Raw genomic sequence first — 16,838 nt, 5'->3', positions numbered from 1 at the left:
ACAACACACACAGACACACACACACACACACACACACACACACACACACACACACGCACACATTCATGCACATAGACAACCTTTCCAACAGCATGCCATGTTTCTATTAGGACAGGCTTCAGTTCAAGAGCAAGAGGAGTCTCTACAGATAAGTATTCTCTGCATGGTAAATCCCTAATCAAAGAATGAGCAAAGAGGGGGGAAATCTGTTTAAGCAATGGTGAAAGCACCTATTGTAAATGATATGGGTAAGTGTCCTCTAGTACAAGCAATAAAAGCAAGGATCAGTGCCAATCTGTAACATTCATAGCCAAAAAGTACAACATTAGACTGGAACATGAAACAAATAATGGATAAATAAGTCATTAACTGTTATGACAAGGTGTCTTTGTGATGTTCTTCATGAGAATATCAAATTAAGTTTATTACTCAAAGTAGACCATTTCTGATACTGCAAAAAAACCAAAAACATTTCTACAGACTGATGGCAACTAAAGTTCTAATCCCATTCGCTGTTCCGCCACGAAAATTCTACGCTTCAGCAAAGAATTTGGCGTGCATTAAGCAAATGAGCTTAAGCAAAACGAATGACGTTAAAGCAAAACGAACAGATATATCTACCTTCTTTTTTTAAGGCACTAAGAAAAGACTTCATTTTTTCTCCGTAACCAAAAAAGTTCTATAAATTACTCCAGATAGTCCGAAGAAAGCAAAATTGTCCAGGTGCTTTTGTCGAATGATGAATGGAACGAAGGTGCAGGATCCGCGAAAACGGTACGAAAAAGGTCGCGTCGCTGGTTTAGTGGACCTGGAACGGGCGCCTGGATGACAGAAGGCTCGCGCGCACCACACATGCTTCTGCTTTGCGCCGTAGACGGAATGTGATTCCCACGGCATCCTCGTCTCTCTCTCTCTCTCTCTCTCTCTCTCTCTCTCTCTCCCATTCACGTAATGAAAAGTGTGCAGTAGTACAGAGTATTATATATATATATATATATATATATATATATATATATATATATATATATATATATATATATATATATATATATAGTATATATATATATATATATACACACACACACACACACACACACACACACACACAATAAGCAAGGTGACAACTCCTCTAAGATACAACTCTGCAGCCGTTGCTTAAATCTGTAAGTGACCTGACATATAGCAATCTCACCTCTGTGGGCGAGTACTCACCTCTGTGGGCAAGTGCTGCCCCACTACTCTTACCTTTAACTGTTGGAAAACATGATTACTAAACCACTAGTGTACAAGCACCAGCTACGTTATTAGAAACTCCTACCGTGCACCAACACACACTGGACACCTTATTAGTTTACTAACCTAGGTACATTTTTATAAGTATACAGTTACATAGTTCAATTTGTCAGCCACCATCTACAAGGCTGTTCACTGGCCAGATATGGACTACAGTATCTGCTACCAGATATTATTTCCCAACACATCATTGACACTGACAAAGTAGAAGTATTGTAGAGGTTGTTGTACTGGTATACAACAGCTGTTTCTGGAGTTTTTATATGTGTCAGTGTCACTACTCAGTTGAGGATGGCACAATCTGTTAGTGGCAACAGAGAGTAACTGTATTCTATATGACTAATAAAATCATGTATAGCTATGCTGACTAATGTACACCATCTGCTTTTAGTGTGTATGGCAAATAAACAAAGGCTACCAGTCTTGTTCTCACTTCAAATCAGAATGTCCAGGTGCCTCAACATTAGCTTGTCATGTTTAAACAGACTTGTGTCAGTCACTGATACACTTGGATTTTTTTCCATGCACAGAACTACAGATCTACACCAAATACCAAGAAATGTCTGATGCAACTACTCCAAGCAGATGTGCAAAGTGAACATCTTCATAAATGTAGCTTCTCACAATATTCTCATACCCTCCAGCACAGCTAATTTAAAAGCAAAATGCAGATTGGGTCCAAACAAGCAATTAGGAGCCAAAGGCAGAATTTAAGTGTTGCTTGTACTGGGGGAGACTTGTACTATGCTGGACCAGTGAGTCTGATGTAGAGCCATACACCTCACATAAGCTGTGACCAATTAAAGATAACTAGGACATAGACTCCAGTAGGAGCCAGTGAGAGACTGAGGGATTCTGAATACTATGGCAGCAAACCCACATTTAATGTCAATTAGTCTTTAGTGCAGGCAAGGGAGCAATTAGATGAACTACGTTGGTTTATACTGCACCTGCTGTTGCTGTCACAGTAAAACATTTATACCAATTTGTAGCAACTTGCACGAGCCAATTCAAATGTAAAGTGTTAAGGTTGGGCTAGGGGTGGGGTTTAGGTGGTCATAGTTTTTCTCAAGACATCATTGCCATGAAGTCAAAGTTTTGTGTCAAAGTCTTGAAGCAGCAGTTCGTGTGACACATAGCTGGTGATCATTAGAATACAGACTGTAGCTGCAAGTAACCCAGCATGGTAGTAGAGAACAAGTCCAGAGAGAGGAGGGGTGCGAGGAGCAGGGAGCACGGGGATGGGCCTTTCTACCCCTCGTTAACTGGGAGTCGCTAAGCGTGCTCCAGTCCTGCAAGGCCTTGTGCAACTGGGGAGAACTGGCAGGGAAGCGATCGTTCGATGGAAAGCCATGAGCACTCACATGTCACACACGAAGTGCTTGAGTGTTAGCAAGTGCTACCAGTGCTTTGACTCGCAGGACATTTAATTAGGTTTTAACTCATTGGCTTCTTTTTTTGTGTGTTAAAAAGGCCTTCTCGACTGTGTCATCAGAAGTTGGAAGTAGGGTGCTCTCTCACTCCCTCTCTCTCTCCCTCTCTCTCTCTCTCCATGGCACCAACTATTAAATAAGGAAACTGATGACAAACATGGAGAGAAAGAGCTTTTTGAGCCACAGCTTCCAAGCTGGACTTACCTAAGCCATTTCGCAGTGTGTGGGCAGTGCATATGATCCATGTCAGTCATATATGCATGCAGATCCACAAAGTACAATAATAACCAGATTGAGGATCTTAGGCACCAGTCCATATGTAGGGATGCTGAAGCAGGAGACGTGTCTTATGAGAGAGTGGCCCACCTGCTGGAGCACACCAATCACTCACTGCTATAGACGCACACCACTGCTGCGGGTACTGTGAGGAGAAGGGCCCAGCTTGCCACAGGGCCGCACAGGCAGGAAACGTGACCAGTCGCCAATTCACTCAAGTGCACATACATGGGCACCTCTGGCCCTAGGAGCCCATAGGGTGCTAACAGCACTGAGCGGCTGCTACAAAATTAACACACAGTCACCGCCTACACGATAATACACAGTGCTGTCAATCATCTTCAAAGGGGCATAGCTGAAGCAGGAGAGAATAAGTACAATAATGAGCGTATTTTGGATATAGATTGCATGTCACATATCAGTCTATGTCAGTGTATTCTTTCAGTACCCTGAAAAAAAACAACTCAGAAACCTGACATATTATAAAAAGGAAAAACAAGGACAATGCACTAACTCAATCAAGACAATTAGATTTTTCAAAAGAAGCAGATGCTATACTCTACTTAAATTTACTTTAGCTCCCCACATTAACTCCTACAACTCCTATGAGGAAACCTGGTCTCATCTCCAACAAACATGGTCAGTCTGCTAGTCTGGTCTATGGAGCTTCTCTCATCTCATACTGATATGAACACATGAACACATCAGAGGTTTGATCAGCTCATTAGTGGAGGGCCAGGCTCCATGGCAGGGGGTCCGTGTGTAGGGACTGTGTAATGCCCAGGCTCATGAAAGCATAGGCTTGCACACACGGAGAAGAGCAAAGACTGGCAGAAGAGGGCGCCCACAGCTAATGACATGCTGGTGTAATGCCCAAAATGATATTACTGACCTAACAATGCTTCAAAGCCAACAAAACTACAACAAAGAATCATAGCAATTTGCACTAGCCAACCTATAAGGAAATGGTTGCTTAGAGCTAGGGTTTTTCTTACAACTTCATCCATATGAAATACAATAAAATTGCCTTTGCTCATTACAATACCCAATAGATTATTTGTGAGATGGGGATAGGCATTCAGTAGAGGGTGCTAGAACTCACGTCATCATGAAAATGAATGATGAAATCCAACGAGGGTGCTTAGCTATCTATTAGCTAACCTAAGCAAGAATCAAAATATGAAAGTCAATGTACAGTGAGTGACTTTTTCTGTCTGATTTTATTTTGTCTTTATAGTTACAATGCAATGGTGCAATTAATCACTTACCCTAAAATAAAAAAAACAAAAACAAAACTTCAACTTTAACCATGAATCTATAACTAACTGTACCTCTAACCCCAACCCTAACTCTTAATCCTAACTCCAACCACTACCTGTCTGAACAGGCAGAAAATTACACTGCACTATGAGGCTTCTAACCCTGTATTCTGTAGGCTATATGTAGGTCATCTTGAGTCTGAGTGGGGGATGTGGATTTAGTGTGTCTATAGGCTGTATATATGGTGGCATACTTCCACTGACGGATGGAGGAAAAAGTTTTCTTTCATGTCTATAATTCATTATCTTCATTATTCATTGTGTTTCATAATTAATGCAGAACAGCTTATATGACCCATGTATACTTCTGCCAAACACATGACAGAAAATCACATATGTGACCACATTGTTGGTTCTTTGATGATTTAACTCACTCTCACTGTAAAATGTTATAAAAGAGATTATAAATAGATTATAGTATATAAATAGTATATGAATACAATTAGAATGGCTGAATTCTATGTTATGGTTTATGAACCATTGCAGTTGAATGAACCATTAAAAAAGGTTTGTGACTCATTCTATTTCACTGGTTCTATTCAGACCTTTTTTTCTTCCCTTCATTCAAACCCATTCAAAAACAAGACCACATACACATTCACTTATGCTTCCTTCAGTTCTAAGTGATGAAAATGTGGATGTGATAAAATGATTGGAAACAAAGCAGAACATGGGCTTTGCTTGCAAATGATGTTTAATAAAGTCAGGATCTTTCTAACCTAACATAAGTTAATATTCTCACAGAAATAATAACTCTACCCTGTGAGGACCCATGTTGCAGAGCACAGACATATAGACACTCACACTCAGTGAGTGTGGAACCCCAGCAGGTGGAACCCATGTCCAACACAATACCAACCAGTGGAGCACAATCCCAAACAGCCACGATCCCAACCAGCCACAACCATCACAGATCAGCGGAGTTGGTGGCGTGAGTCAGGAGCCTGGTGGTTTAATTCTGCTTACAGGGGTGCCTGGGGACGGGGGCAAATCTGGGCCAGGAGGCCAGCAGGCTGCCCGAGGTGGCTGGCGGGGCCGTTATATGGCCGTGGAGTTGCTGCTGGAGGCAGTGTGCTCTGTGGAGGCGGCCTGGCTGTCCTGAGGAGAAGCTAATCCTTGCTGCTGCTGGCCCTACTAGCTTTTGGCATGGAGCTCGTCCCCAATTGGGGACGCAATCACGGATTACTTTCCCCTTTATTTATTTATTTTTGTTATTTATTTATTTGTTTCACTTGTGTCTCTAATCCCGCCTGCTGAATTTTGTGTTTCTCTGTAAAAAATGCATTTAAAGAATAACAGGGAGAAAGACGAATGCAGAATGCATAGAAAAGCATTGTTGTGGGAAAGTGAAATTTGTTCCTGCTGAGAACTGGAATTCTTGAAGTGGTTTCTCTCTGGCTTTTTCTTTTTTTGCCCTCCCTCTCTCTCTCTTAGTGTGCAGATGTCGCCTGGCAGAGTCCAGATATCCTCATCTGAATGATGGCTATAATCCAACAAAAATAAGGTGGGTCAAAAAAGCAGGAGTGCAATGAAATCCAAATCCAATCAAGGGTCTGGTCCTACACACACACACACACGCACGCACGCACACACGCACACACGCACACGCACACGCACACGCACACACACACACACACACACACACACACACACACACACACACACACACACAGTCCAACCTACAAAAATGATGCAGCAAAACCCACACCTATAAAACCATTGTATTTTTCCACTGTGTGTATGTGTGTGTGTGTGTGTGTGTGTGTGTGTGTGTATTTATTTTTGCGACTGTGTGTTTATCAAAGGTGTTGATAATAGTCTTGATTCTGTGTCTAAACTCTTGGATCAATCAAAGTAAACATATGTATGTGTGTGTGTTTATTTTTGCAACTGTGTGTTTATCAAAGGTGTTGATAATAGTCTTGATTCTGTGTCTAAACTCTTGGATCAATCAAAGTAAACATATGTATGTGTGTGTGTGTGTGTGTGTGTGTGTGTGTGTGTGTAGGTGTGTGTGTGTGTGTGTAAATATATGTGTGTGTATGTGTGTGTGCTTGTGTGTGTGTTTGTGTGCAAACATGTGTGTGAGTCAAAACTCTTGGCTCTTCCACATTGGCTCTTCACTGTTCTAATCCTGAAGTTTGGGATTAGTGCATTCATCACCACTCTGGAAAGACATTCAGAGATGCAGAAGCTGCAGCCTCTAACAACACCCCGAGACTAACAGTCAGCAGCACTGCTAACACTGCATGCGTGATGAGGGGTGAATGATTGGTGAGATGAGAGCAACTCACCAACGTCACTCTCTTTATGGTTTCTGACGAGCTCAGCCAGTTCAAAGTTTCCAGCGATGATAGCAACCTGCCACACAGAAGGAAGACCTGCAGTAATGCTCAACAAAGGTCATTAATATTCCTAATCTAAAATATCAAAAATCAACATTTTAGTGCAAGCATGGCAGATAAGCCAGACTCAAGCAGTTAGTATTTTTTTCTGTAAAATGTTTTGATACAATGTTTTTAAGGAAGAACTAGCTCCTTATATACTATTCCTAATAAAATGGAAACCTCAGACTGAATGAATGAGTATGCTTGTGCTGGTTTTGAATGAAGGTGTGTGAGTATGTGCACACATGTAGGTAATAAAGTACTGTTTACCTTTGCACCAGAGAATAATTTCTCAACAGAGACATTCATTATTTGCATTAGAATAACAGAATAACAATAACATGCAGTATAAGTAAGAAAGGTTGTGAATCTAATTTATTAAAGACAAATGAAAAACTGTTAATAATTAAGTTTGGGGATGGCAGACAGTGAGAGACAGTGTTGTGTAGGGACATAGTGAAGCTTCCTCTCTATACTCTTAACCACTTGTACATTTCATCTTCCTTTCACTGCAGTCTGATATGAAGGAGGATGTGTCACAATAAACAGCACTAAAAATAGCATGCTGTTTCATTCCAAAACAACCAAATCACACCAAACCAGCCTGCAACCAACCGCAGCATTTGTATGTGAACGAATACCAGACTGCACATCTTTTAAAAGCAATTCCATCTGATTAGCTGCTCTAGCCTGAGGAAATGAACCAGCAGGTCCTCAGGGGCCATGATTTGGTTAAGTACAGGCTCAGAGAAATAATGCAGAGTGCTGGAAAAATAACCACTCGGGGGTGATGTGAAAATACTATACTCTCCCATCTGGAGTAAATGAATAGACCCACTTTTATCAAATACCTCTCATGTGAAGTAAATCTCTCAGCTCATGAAAAACATACCACCAGTTTTTCACAGTTAGAAAGATTCAAATGATCAAACACCAAGCCTCAGCTGTCCATTTACACTTGACCTATGGCAGCAAGACACCTGTGTCACATACACACTACAGACTTCAGTTATGAACACACTTCCAAAAACTGCCCAACACACCACTGACAACAGACCTGGGTCAACCACACACACACACACACACACACACACACACACACACACACACACACACACACACACACACACACACACACACACACACTCCATCAAACCTCCATCCTCAAACATTGTACTGCTGTCTCCCTCTGATATGCTAACTAGGTGCTAGAGGTTTCTGGTCTTTATATAAGATGCTCGTGTTTGCATGTTACAGAAACTGTAACTTAAGATGAACATCTGTGGCAGTTATCACAGGATCTGCCACTCTCCATCTATAGCTGCCCTCTCTCATACAACACTAAATATCCTCCAAATATTCCTAACAGACACCATTTTACAAAGTACCTGAACAGATGGCTGATGAACTACAACCACAATTCTGTTTCTAACTGTCAGTAGATCAGTGCCTGAAATGTCCCAAAAGCAGCTGAAAACAGATGAAGGCCACAGTCGCAGGCATACCTGGCTCATACACCTGCCATCAGGGGAGGTCACTACTCCTGAAGTCAGCCTGTCGCTGTGGTAACGTGGGTGTATCTGTTTGACAGCACACTTTTGAACCCTTGCTGCCCACGCATGCCCTCTTTGGGTGCCCTGCAGGTGGGTGTCAACCCATACCTCTTTAACTCGTTCCCTGCTCCCTGTCCCCAACACAGTTTCCGGGCCGTCATAGTCATAGTATGAAAATCAGACCTACAATGCAGGGATAATAATTTAACTCTTTAAGCCATCTGCCTCCAGGAGAATATCCCACTTAGCAGAACATATGAGAGGTGGTTGTTATGGAAACCTTGTTTACTACTGGGGGAAAAAATCAAGATGATGGGGGCAGAGGGGTCCTCCAGCAATATTAGATATGGATTCTTAATTAAGACTAAATCAGAATCTTTAAAAGGGGAGGGAGAGAGAGGTATATCAGGGGAATTTCAAATTTCACACCATCATTCCATTAGCACCATATCTCTGGATAACGCCTAGCAGATTGAGAGTTTTTTCCTGAAAGTGAGACTGTTGCTTTTTTTAAGGTCTGCAAACACTCAGCTAGCACTAACAGCAGTGAAATCACACCTGATCTACTTGTAAATTATTCAGTGAAAGATAAAATGAACAACAATCATATTAAAGGGACATAATGAGACACAGATGCAGCTAGTTCAAAATGCAGCAGCCAGAGTTCTTACTAGAACCAGAAAATCTGACCACATTACTCCTATCTTAGCTACGTTACAGTGGCTCCCAGTAAAAATTATTAAATACATCTCATGACCTAAAAAGCATTGAACGGTCTTGCCCAATAGTACCTTAGAGAACTCCTAGACCCACCATGTCTGCTTAGATCAAAAGGTGCAGGCTCTTTACTAGTACCAAGAATAAGAAAATCTACTGCAGGGGGCAGAGACGTTTCCTATGTTAAAGATGCTATGGGATGTTATGATACTGTCACTTCAACTGTCTTTTGACTCAAGTTTGTTGACTGAACGCAGCGGAGTGCTGATGTTCCAGGGTGCCCTCATACCTGTGTTTCCTTCTGGCTCTTTCTTTTAGCTTTGCTGCCATAGCTAGACTTGCCGGCGTCCATCTTTGCACATTACAGTTCCGTAATTTACAGAGCCTCATACCTGGACATACCTAATAATATATTTTCTAGGACTTTTAGAAAACCAGCCTAGACATTGATTGCTTATTTTTATTTTTATTAATATTTATTTATTTTTCTTTCTCTTTCACAACTTATTCAGCTCCACATTGTTTATATTGTTGCTATTGTAGTGTCTGTTGTTGGCCAGATAAAGATGGCTACCCCCTTTGAGTCTTGGCTCCACTCAAGGCTTTGTTTTCATCCTCTAGGGAGTTTTTCCTTGCCACTGTCGCCCTTGGCTTGCTCACTGGGGGCTTGGGCTCTGGCATTTGTAAAGCTGCTTCGTGACAACAACTGTTGTAAAAGGTACTATATAAATAAAATTGACTTTGGCTTTGACACGGTAATAGACAGGAAAGAACAGATCAAGCAAGCAAATAAAAATGTGAATGCTGCATGTGACTATTGTCAACATAAGGGGCCTAGAAGAAGTGGCCAGAAGTCTCAGCATCCATTGCCGCATTATGTACTGGTGAGGCAGATCTGAGCTGTAACCGCGCAATACATTAGGCCTGCATTCAGTCTGGTGGAGGAGAGATGGAGGTATCACCTCATCATAGCCCCTCCTTCCACCCCGGCACATCCAAACAGTCTGGGCTTAGACATCCCAGGCCACCCCAGTGGTTTCTAGGGCTGGAAGATGATAATAGAGTGTACAAAACATTCCTCCTGTTCATTCACTGGTCCACCTCCATTAAGAATCTACACAGCTCCTGATCCCACCAAATAATATTAGAAATATTTAAAACTATTTTAAAACATAAACGATGAATGCAGCTATGCATATAGTTTCTTCCAAACAGGCACTTCTTATTTCAAAAGATACACCAAACAAATAAGAAGACAACCTCCACACTGGACTACATTTTCTCTGGACATGTCAGAATTTGTCCTACACAAATCTGGATAATGTGCCTGTCGAACAAAACCATTGAATACAAGGTGAGATCTATAGGGGCCAACCTATTTAATCAGCCTGTAAGAACGAAAATGGAGGTGTTGGTTTACAAATTAGCACCAGCTGGTGCACCAACACTGAGGTCAAACACACTTGCCAACTGCTTTCTGTCAAATCTGTAGGTCCTCCTATCTGCTAACAAAATTTCTCTCTCTCTCCTAACATAATAAAATCTTTAAAACTCAGTGATTTTCATCCAGCATTTGACAGGAGGTGTCCACCACTGCAATGTTTCTTTTTTTTCTTTTTTTGTTGTCATGCCGTAGCTCATTAAATATGGCCATATTATGTATGAAGTGAACAGGGAAGAAAAGGACATTTTCAGGTGAGATCATTCCCTTTTAGCCCAAAGACTATCCTAGCAGAGCCATATTGGACCACATGCTTTTATGGCAAACATGCTTTTAATGCTAATTTTGATCCAATACTTGGCCAAAATATGTGCGCTATTGTGTTGAGGAAGCCTCTTTACCAGTTTCTGGTGAAGGTGAGATAGTCACACCTCCAGTAGCCCTAGCCAGTAATATTTTTTTGTCAACCCACTCTTTCCTTCACTGCAGTGCTTTCTGCCTTTCTGCTGTTGTTCAGAAATGTCATCCATCTTAGTCTAAAGTGTCATTCCAAGAATGACTAGCATGGATGGAAAGCTCAAAGCCACATGAACTCTGGTTTATGACTGAATCTTACCAATTCTTTCTCGTTCTCTCCTGCTCTTTCTCTCAATGTGTGTGTGTGTGTGTGTGTGTGTGTGTGTGTGTGGTACACTTGAGTGCTTCATACATTATTCAGCTCTACTGTCTCTCACTACTGTATAGGTGAACTCACTCACATTAGTACACATGTCTCTGCATGTAATTGCGATAGCTAGTGTAAACAATTGTCTCACACTGGAGAGTAAAGAGTCTGAAAAGCTCACTTAAAATATTCATCTGAATCGACGCATTGCACACACTCTACAAAAGTAGGAGGCAGCGTATAGCCCATATACCTGAAATGGACTCTGGCTGTTGTAGTTCTTCACCTCCTTGTCAGATCCCCGGACCAGCAGCACCCGAGCACAGTTATCCTACAAAAGAGACAGAGTTGGTTCCAGCAAAACAACCCCGTACATCAGTGTTTCTCAGCTTAGTTGTCAAGGCCAAGTGGTCTGATCCACCTGGCACAGGGGTACAAGGGCACCTGGCACAGGGGTACAAGGGCACCTGGCACAGGGGTGCAGGGGCACCTGGCACAGGGGTGCAGGGTCACTTGCTCCATCCCCCCCTCCATGACTTCCCAATCGGGGGCAACAAAGAATAATGCTGCATATAAATGTAATGAACCTATAGTCATCAGACACTTTAACGTATGCACACATAAAGAGAGACTACAACATATGTATTCCAACATACACATATGCAGATACATGTGTATACACACACACACACACACACACACACACGCGCGCGCACGCACGCATGCACGCACGCACGCACGCACACACACACACACACACACACACACACAGAGAGAGTATATTAATCACGCCAAGCAATAGTGAAAGACTGTCAAGAATAACAACAGCAGCAAAAATTGACAGCCTTATAGATCAGTTCAGTCCATCTTATTACATATGTAAACACAGACATGTTTACTCTCACATACTCTTCTCCTCCATGCCAATCTCAAATTTGATCAATTTGCCTGTGGAATGACAACCAATCGATAAATACTGCAGCATGATTTCCAATAAATTGCACAATTAAAAGCAGGGGGCAGGCGGCTGACGGGCTGCTTGGCGAGGGAGCACATCCAACCACACTTTCTCCACCTCTGCCACTTGACAGGAAGCCCTAGAGGCCAAACGCTTTTCTGCTCATTCCTTTAGCAAGGACTAAATCCAAATGGAAAGAGATTTTTGGGGCACAATCCACTGAAGTAAGCGAGGGCTAAGCAGATTTGATGGAAGGGGCGGTTGGCTTGCGTGTGCTTGTGTGGGCTTCCGCCTGTCTCCTGATCATCTCCCCAAATCTTGCCTGACTGCTCCCAATTGGCAGTGTCACAGCTAATTAGTAAAATACAAATGGGAGGATTGAGGAGGTAAAAACAGTAAATCAGGATCCATTCAGTTCTGGAACAGTTACAGGTCATGTCATGTCCCGGACTCTCTTTGTTCTAACAGCTCTTCCAATCATATACTGACATAACCTCCTCATCATTATACACCTTGTGCCACATTCATGAACTCCAAATGACTCCCACAGTGTATACCCCTTTGGTTGTCCGTTCTTTGTTTGCATGCATCTGTCTTTCATAGGACTGCTGTGTGTGTGTGTTTTTAAACATTGCTTATCCATCTTCCTGCTATTTGCTAGTTCTATAATAACCTCTTTGCCTGGATTTTGACCTGCTTTTTTTTTTTTTTTATATAGAGCTTGTTTGCTGGAAACTGCACTCAGTAAAGTTGCTTCACACACCTATGTCTCTCCATTACACAGATCATGAACAATTACCAAATACTTAGACTGATAGTATTGGAATTGGACCAATATTGCTATCATTAAGTACTGATACCATTGCCAATACTGTAGTATAACCTTACAACATCTGTGCCCATACAAGCACATAACCTGATGCCACAAGCCGTGGCAGAATTTGAACCTGTGACCTCCTGATTATAGGGAGAAACCACAGACAGCTGGGCCACTCTAGATTTAGATCAATTAGCTGATGTAAGTTGAAAGCAACTTACAATTATGACTGAATACAAATTAAGCAACTGAGGCTTAAGGGCCTTGCTCAAGGGCCCAACAGTGGAAACCTGGCAGTGGTGGGGCTTGAACCAATGACAAGTCAAGTTTTTTGGGGTGGTTTTCTCAACAATTGCCCTTATAGTCATCCTTATTTAGATTTGTTTAGGCAACTTTGTTTTGCAAAATTTGAATATTTAGCCAAATAATACTGATTACCAATGCAAAGAAGCTCATTAAGGGCATATTAGCAGAGCAAAGTTAACAACATGTGAAGTCACAAAGCAGCTTTACAGAAATCAGTGTCAGCCACAAATCTAAATGTGCTATCAGTGCAGCCATAATCATTATATGTTCCCGTGTTTAGAAGAAAAAGAAATTGCACAAACATACACAGGCAAGTGAAAAACAAAGATGTATGGAAATTCAGCAGAGCGTGCAGTGGAGAGGGAATACAGAGAACAACAGAAATAAAGTTGTTCCTCTGACAAGCTTATTAAAACAAAACACACACACAAACACATTTACAAACCTAAGAAAAACATGCAGGAACACTGCTCAAAAAAGTGTACTGCAGAGTGGAAAGAATTGTCTAACAGTCCAAACTGTCTAACCATCAGAGTTTCTTCTGTCTATTTACAGCTCACAAACTTCCTCAACAACACAACAACAACCACCACATTTGGAACCATGAAAACCAACATCAGGTTAAGTAAAAGCAGGATGTCAAAAAGCTGAGCTCAGCCAGATAAATGGCGCATTTTATACTCATAACAACAAAAATGGCAATTTTTATAAACATACTCAGAGTTACACAGAAAACCCAATGGCAAGACAGGGCAAAACTTCATAACAGCACACATAATAACACAAACATGCAAGTTATGTTCAAATAAGGCATGATTACATACACACACACACACACACACACAGACACACACACACACACACACACCTGGTTGTAGAGGGCACAGATGTGCAGGGCGGTGTTTCCAGAGGCATTCTGGGCACTCATATCTGCTCCGTAGAATAACAGGTGCTCAAGGTGCTGGACATGGCCATGTCGACAAGCCTGCACATACACATACAAACACACACACACACACACACACACACACACACACACACACAGAAACACGCACAAGTAAACATGCATGCACACCCACAGGCACTCATAAGCATACATACGTGCACACACACACACACACACACACACACACACACACACACACACACACACACACACACACACACACACACACACACACACACACACACACACACACACACACACACAGGCATACACATGCATACATATGCACACACAAAGCCAGATGCATCAGTAACAGTAAATTACACTATGTGGGAATGAAATCAATCAACTAGTACTAAAAGTTATTAATCTATAGATCTATAGACTATAGCTGATGGTCTCTAGCACTGGAAATCTGTACATTTGTTAGGGCTTTAGTAACTGGGTGAAATGTAGTTATAAAGTAACTTTCATCTTCAGTACTAATACACGGTCTTTATCAAGACCATATCCTGTGCTATGATCTGAATAATTACAATTCCTGTTACAGAGATGCACATTTAGTAGACCACATTATTTCTGTAAAAATATTTTCAGGTCTTACTCTCCAAAAGGAAGTTAGGACAAGGTATACTGTATGTTTGGCTTCAGCGCAAACTATCATTAAACATTACAGAATTCATGGAGGCACACTGACCAACACTTTGAAACTGTTTGCCAAAATAGGTTGTTAACCATGCAAATTATAATCAGTGGTTCAGCTGAGTGTTTGGGTAGTTGAAGAATAACAACTTTATATCATTTTTTAATGATATCATCTTTGATATAATGTTTAAGAAAATCTTAGGCCTATATTTATTTATACTGAACAGGAATATCATCTGGTTACAATGCAACCTATTTTTAGCATGTAGCACAACTGCATAATCTCAGTGTCCATTCCTTTTCACTATGACACAGAATTGCCACTAGATGGCAGCGTGGCATTAAACAATATGACAGCGTTTCCATTTTTCAAAGTTTCAGTCTTTCAGCTCCAGGATGACATATTCATCAAATGGCCCAAAAAAAAAATGTAATGTGACACATTCATCAGCTGAGAAAGACTTGTCTCCACAACAATATAAATGTGAAATATTCAAATACCAGGACCGTAGTGGGTCAAAGTTCTGAGAACAGGCAACATGAACAGTCAAAAATACAGCTTTTCTGTTAAGTGTTACGAAGTCAAAACAGCTGACTTCAGTCATATATTAAAGATTGTGGCAAATGGATCTAGAATGGGAATCAAGCCTCAGTGTGTAGTTGAAATTGTGCTTGGTTTTTTTTTATTTGTTTTGGTTTTTTTTTGTTTTTTTTAACTGAGATTTTCAATTGCTTACTAAGATGTAATTTGCTGTAGTTTGTTGGGTGTCTGGGAGGAAATGGGTGTGAAAAGCATCCATACAGAGAGGCAGTGGACATGGGGGAGGGGAGGAGGGTTAGCCGGAAGACAACATGCACTATGATTGGCCTCTGGATGGGATGAGGGGCAGAGTGGTGTCCAGAGGATCTGCTAAGGGACAAGGTCTAATCTCCAAAAGGAGAAAAGCCAGTGTGGACTCTCTGATGTCTGAAAGGAAAAGGTTACCTGTGTTGCCTAGCATAATTACATACTGTAAATAAGGTCTCACACACACACACACACACACACACACACACACACACACACACACACACACACACACACACACACACACACACAAACACAAAGGCTTCTAAAATTTCAACAAATGTACACATCAACAGAATACACTACACAGGAATATACATGCATACTCATGCACACACAACGAAAACACAACTGAGAGGCGAGGGGTTAGAGTTCACCTGGTGAACCTCGTGCCAGCCATTCTCGTCCTGGCAGCAGACGGAGGCGTGTTCATGGAGGAGGAGTTCACAACAGTATGGGTCTCCACCCACCATTGCGGTGTGGTATAGAGCTGTCAAGCCTCGGCTGTCCTTGTAGTCCGGCGACGTCCCCAACTCCAGCAGAGTCTGGGGAGCCAGCCAAATGTAACAAGATGACATGTAGACATGTATAGCATGCATGACAGTAGCATCAGACAATGTGTTTATATCAGAACATCAAAGAGCACCCACTTCATCTGTATTTGTCCTTCACTTTATCCCCCCTCTCTCTCCATGTTTCTCTTTCTCTGTCTCACTCTTTCTGTCTCTCTCTGTCTCACTCTTTCTGTCTCTCTCTGTCTCACTCTCTCTCTCTGTACCGTGAGTGTAACTTGGTTTTTCGAGCGAGCTGCTTTGTGTAGTGCCGTCATGCCGTCTTTAGCCCTGAAGTCCAGGTGAGCTCCTCCATTTCTTAATGCCTTAATGATCTCAGCCATGTTCTCCAGTTGTGCAGCCAATGTGAGAGGAGTCTCTGCAGAGAGAACGCATGCACAAACACACACACAAGCAAGCAAAAACAAACACAGTTTGTTAAAAAGAGCCATTCGAGGTTTTCCAACTGGTCAAATGCAATCGCCTTTGTTAAGAGCATGTATGTACAGCCATATATGTGCAGATATCTGTATCTATATGTGCTTTATTATACCATCATTAGCTCTGTGCCCTCCCTTTTTCTTGGTGGGTATATTTATGTATTTGTGTGAGAAAAAATAAAAATGAACAAAAAAAGTCACCAGAGCCCCTTCTGTCCAGCCGCAGAAATATGTAACAACCAGAG

The 16,838-nt window shown here is 41.7% G+C and overlaps 1 protein-coding gene across 3 annotated transcripts in view; it reads right to left on the bottom strand.

Moving 5' to 3' along the window:
• LOC113580125 (SH3 and multiple ankyrin repeat domains protein 2) overlaps positions 1-16,838 on the bottom strand; it is a 123,984-nt gene that overhangs the window by 71,026 nt on the left and 36,120 nt on the right. For all 3 annotated transcript variants that reach the window (XM_035525480.1, XM_035525481.1, XM_035525482.1), the window contains exons 6-10: positions 16,381-16,532; positions 15,980-16,147; positions 14,033-14,149; positions 11,337-11,414; positions 6,616-6,682 (exon numbers count right to left, since the gene is read on the bottom strand). In XM_035525480.1, the coding sequence (XP_035381373.1) occupies positions 6,616-6,682; positions 11,337-11,414; positions 14,033-14,149; positions 15,980-16,147; positions 16,381-16,532 (582 nt within the window). The remainder of the gene's footprint in view (positions 1-6,615; positions 6,683-11,336; positions 11,415-14,032; positions 14,150-15,979; positions 16,148-16,380; positions 16,533-16,838) is intronic.

This window comes from Electrophorus electricus, chromosome 4, assembly GCF_013358815.1.
Source record: "Electrophorus electricus isolate fEleEle1 chromosome 4, fEleEle1.pri, whole genome shotgun sequence".
Taxonomy (NCBI): Eukaryota; Metazoa; Chordata; class Actinopteri; order Gymnotiformes; family Gymnotidae; genus Electrophorus; species Electrophorus electricus.
This window is presented reverse-complemented; position numbering and strand designations above follow the sequence as displayed.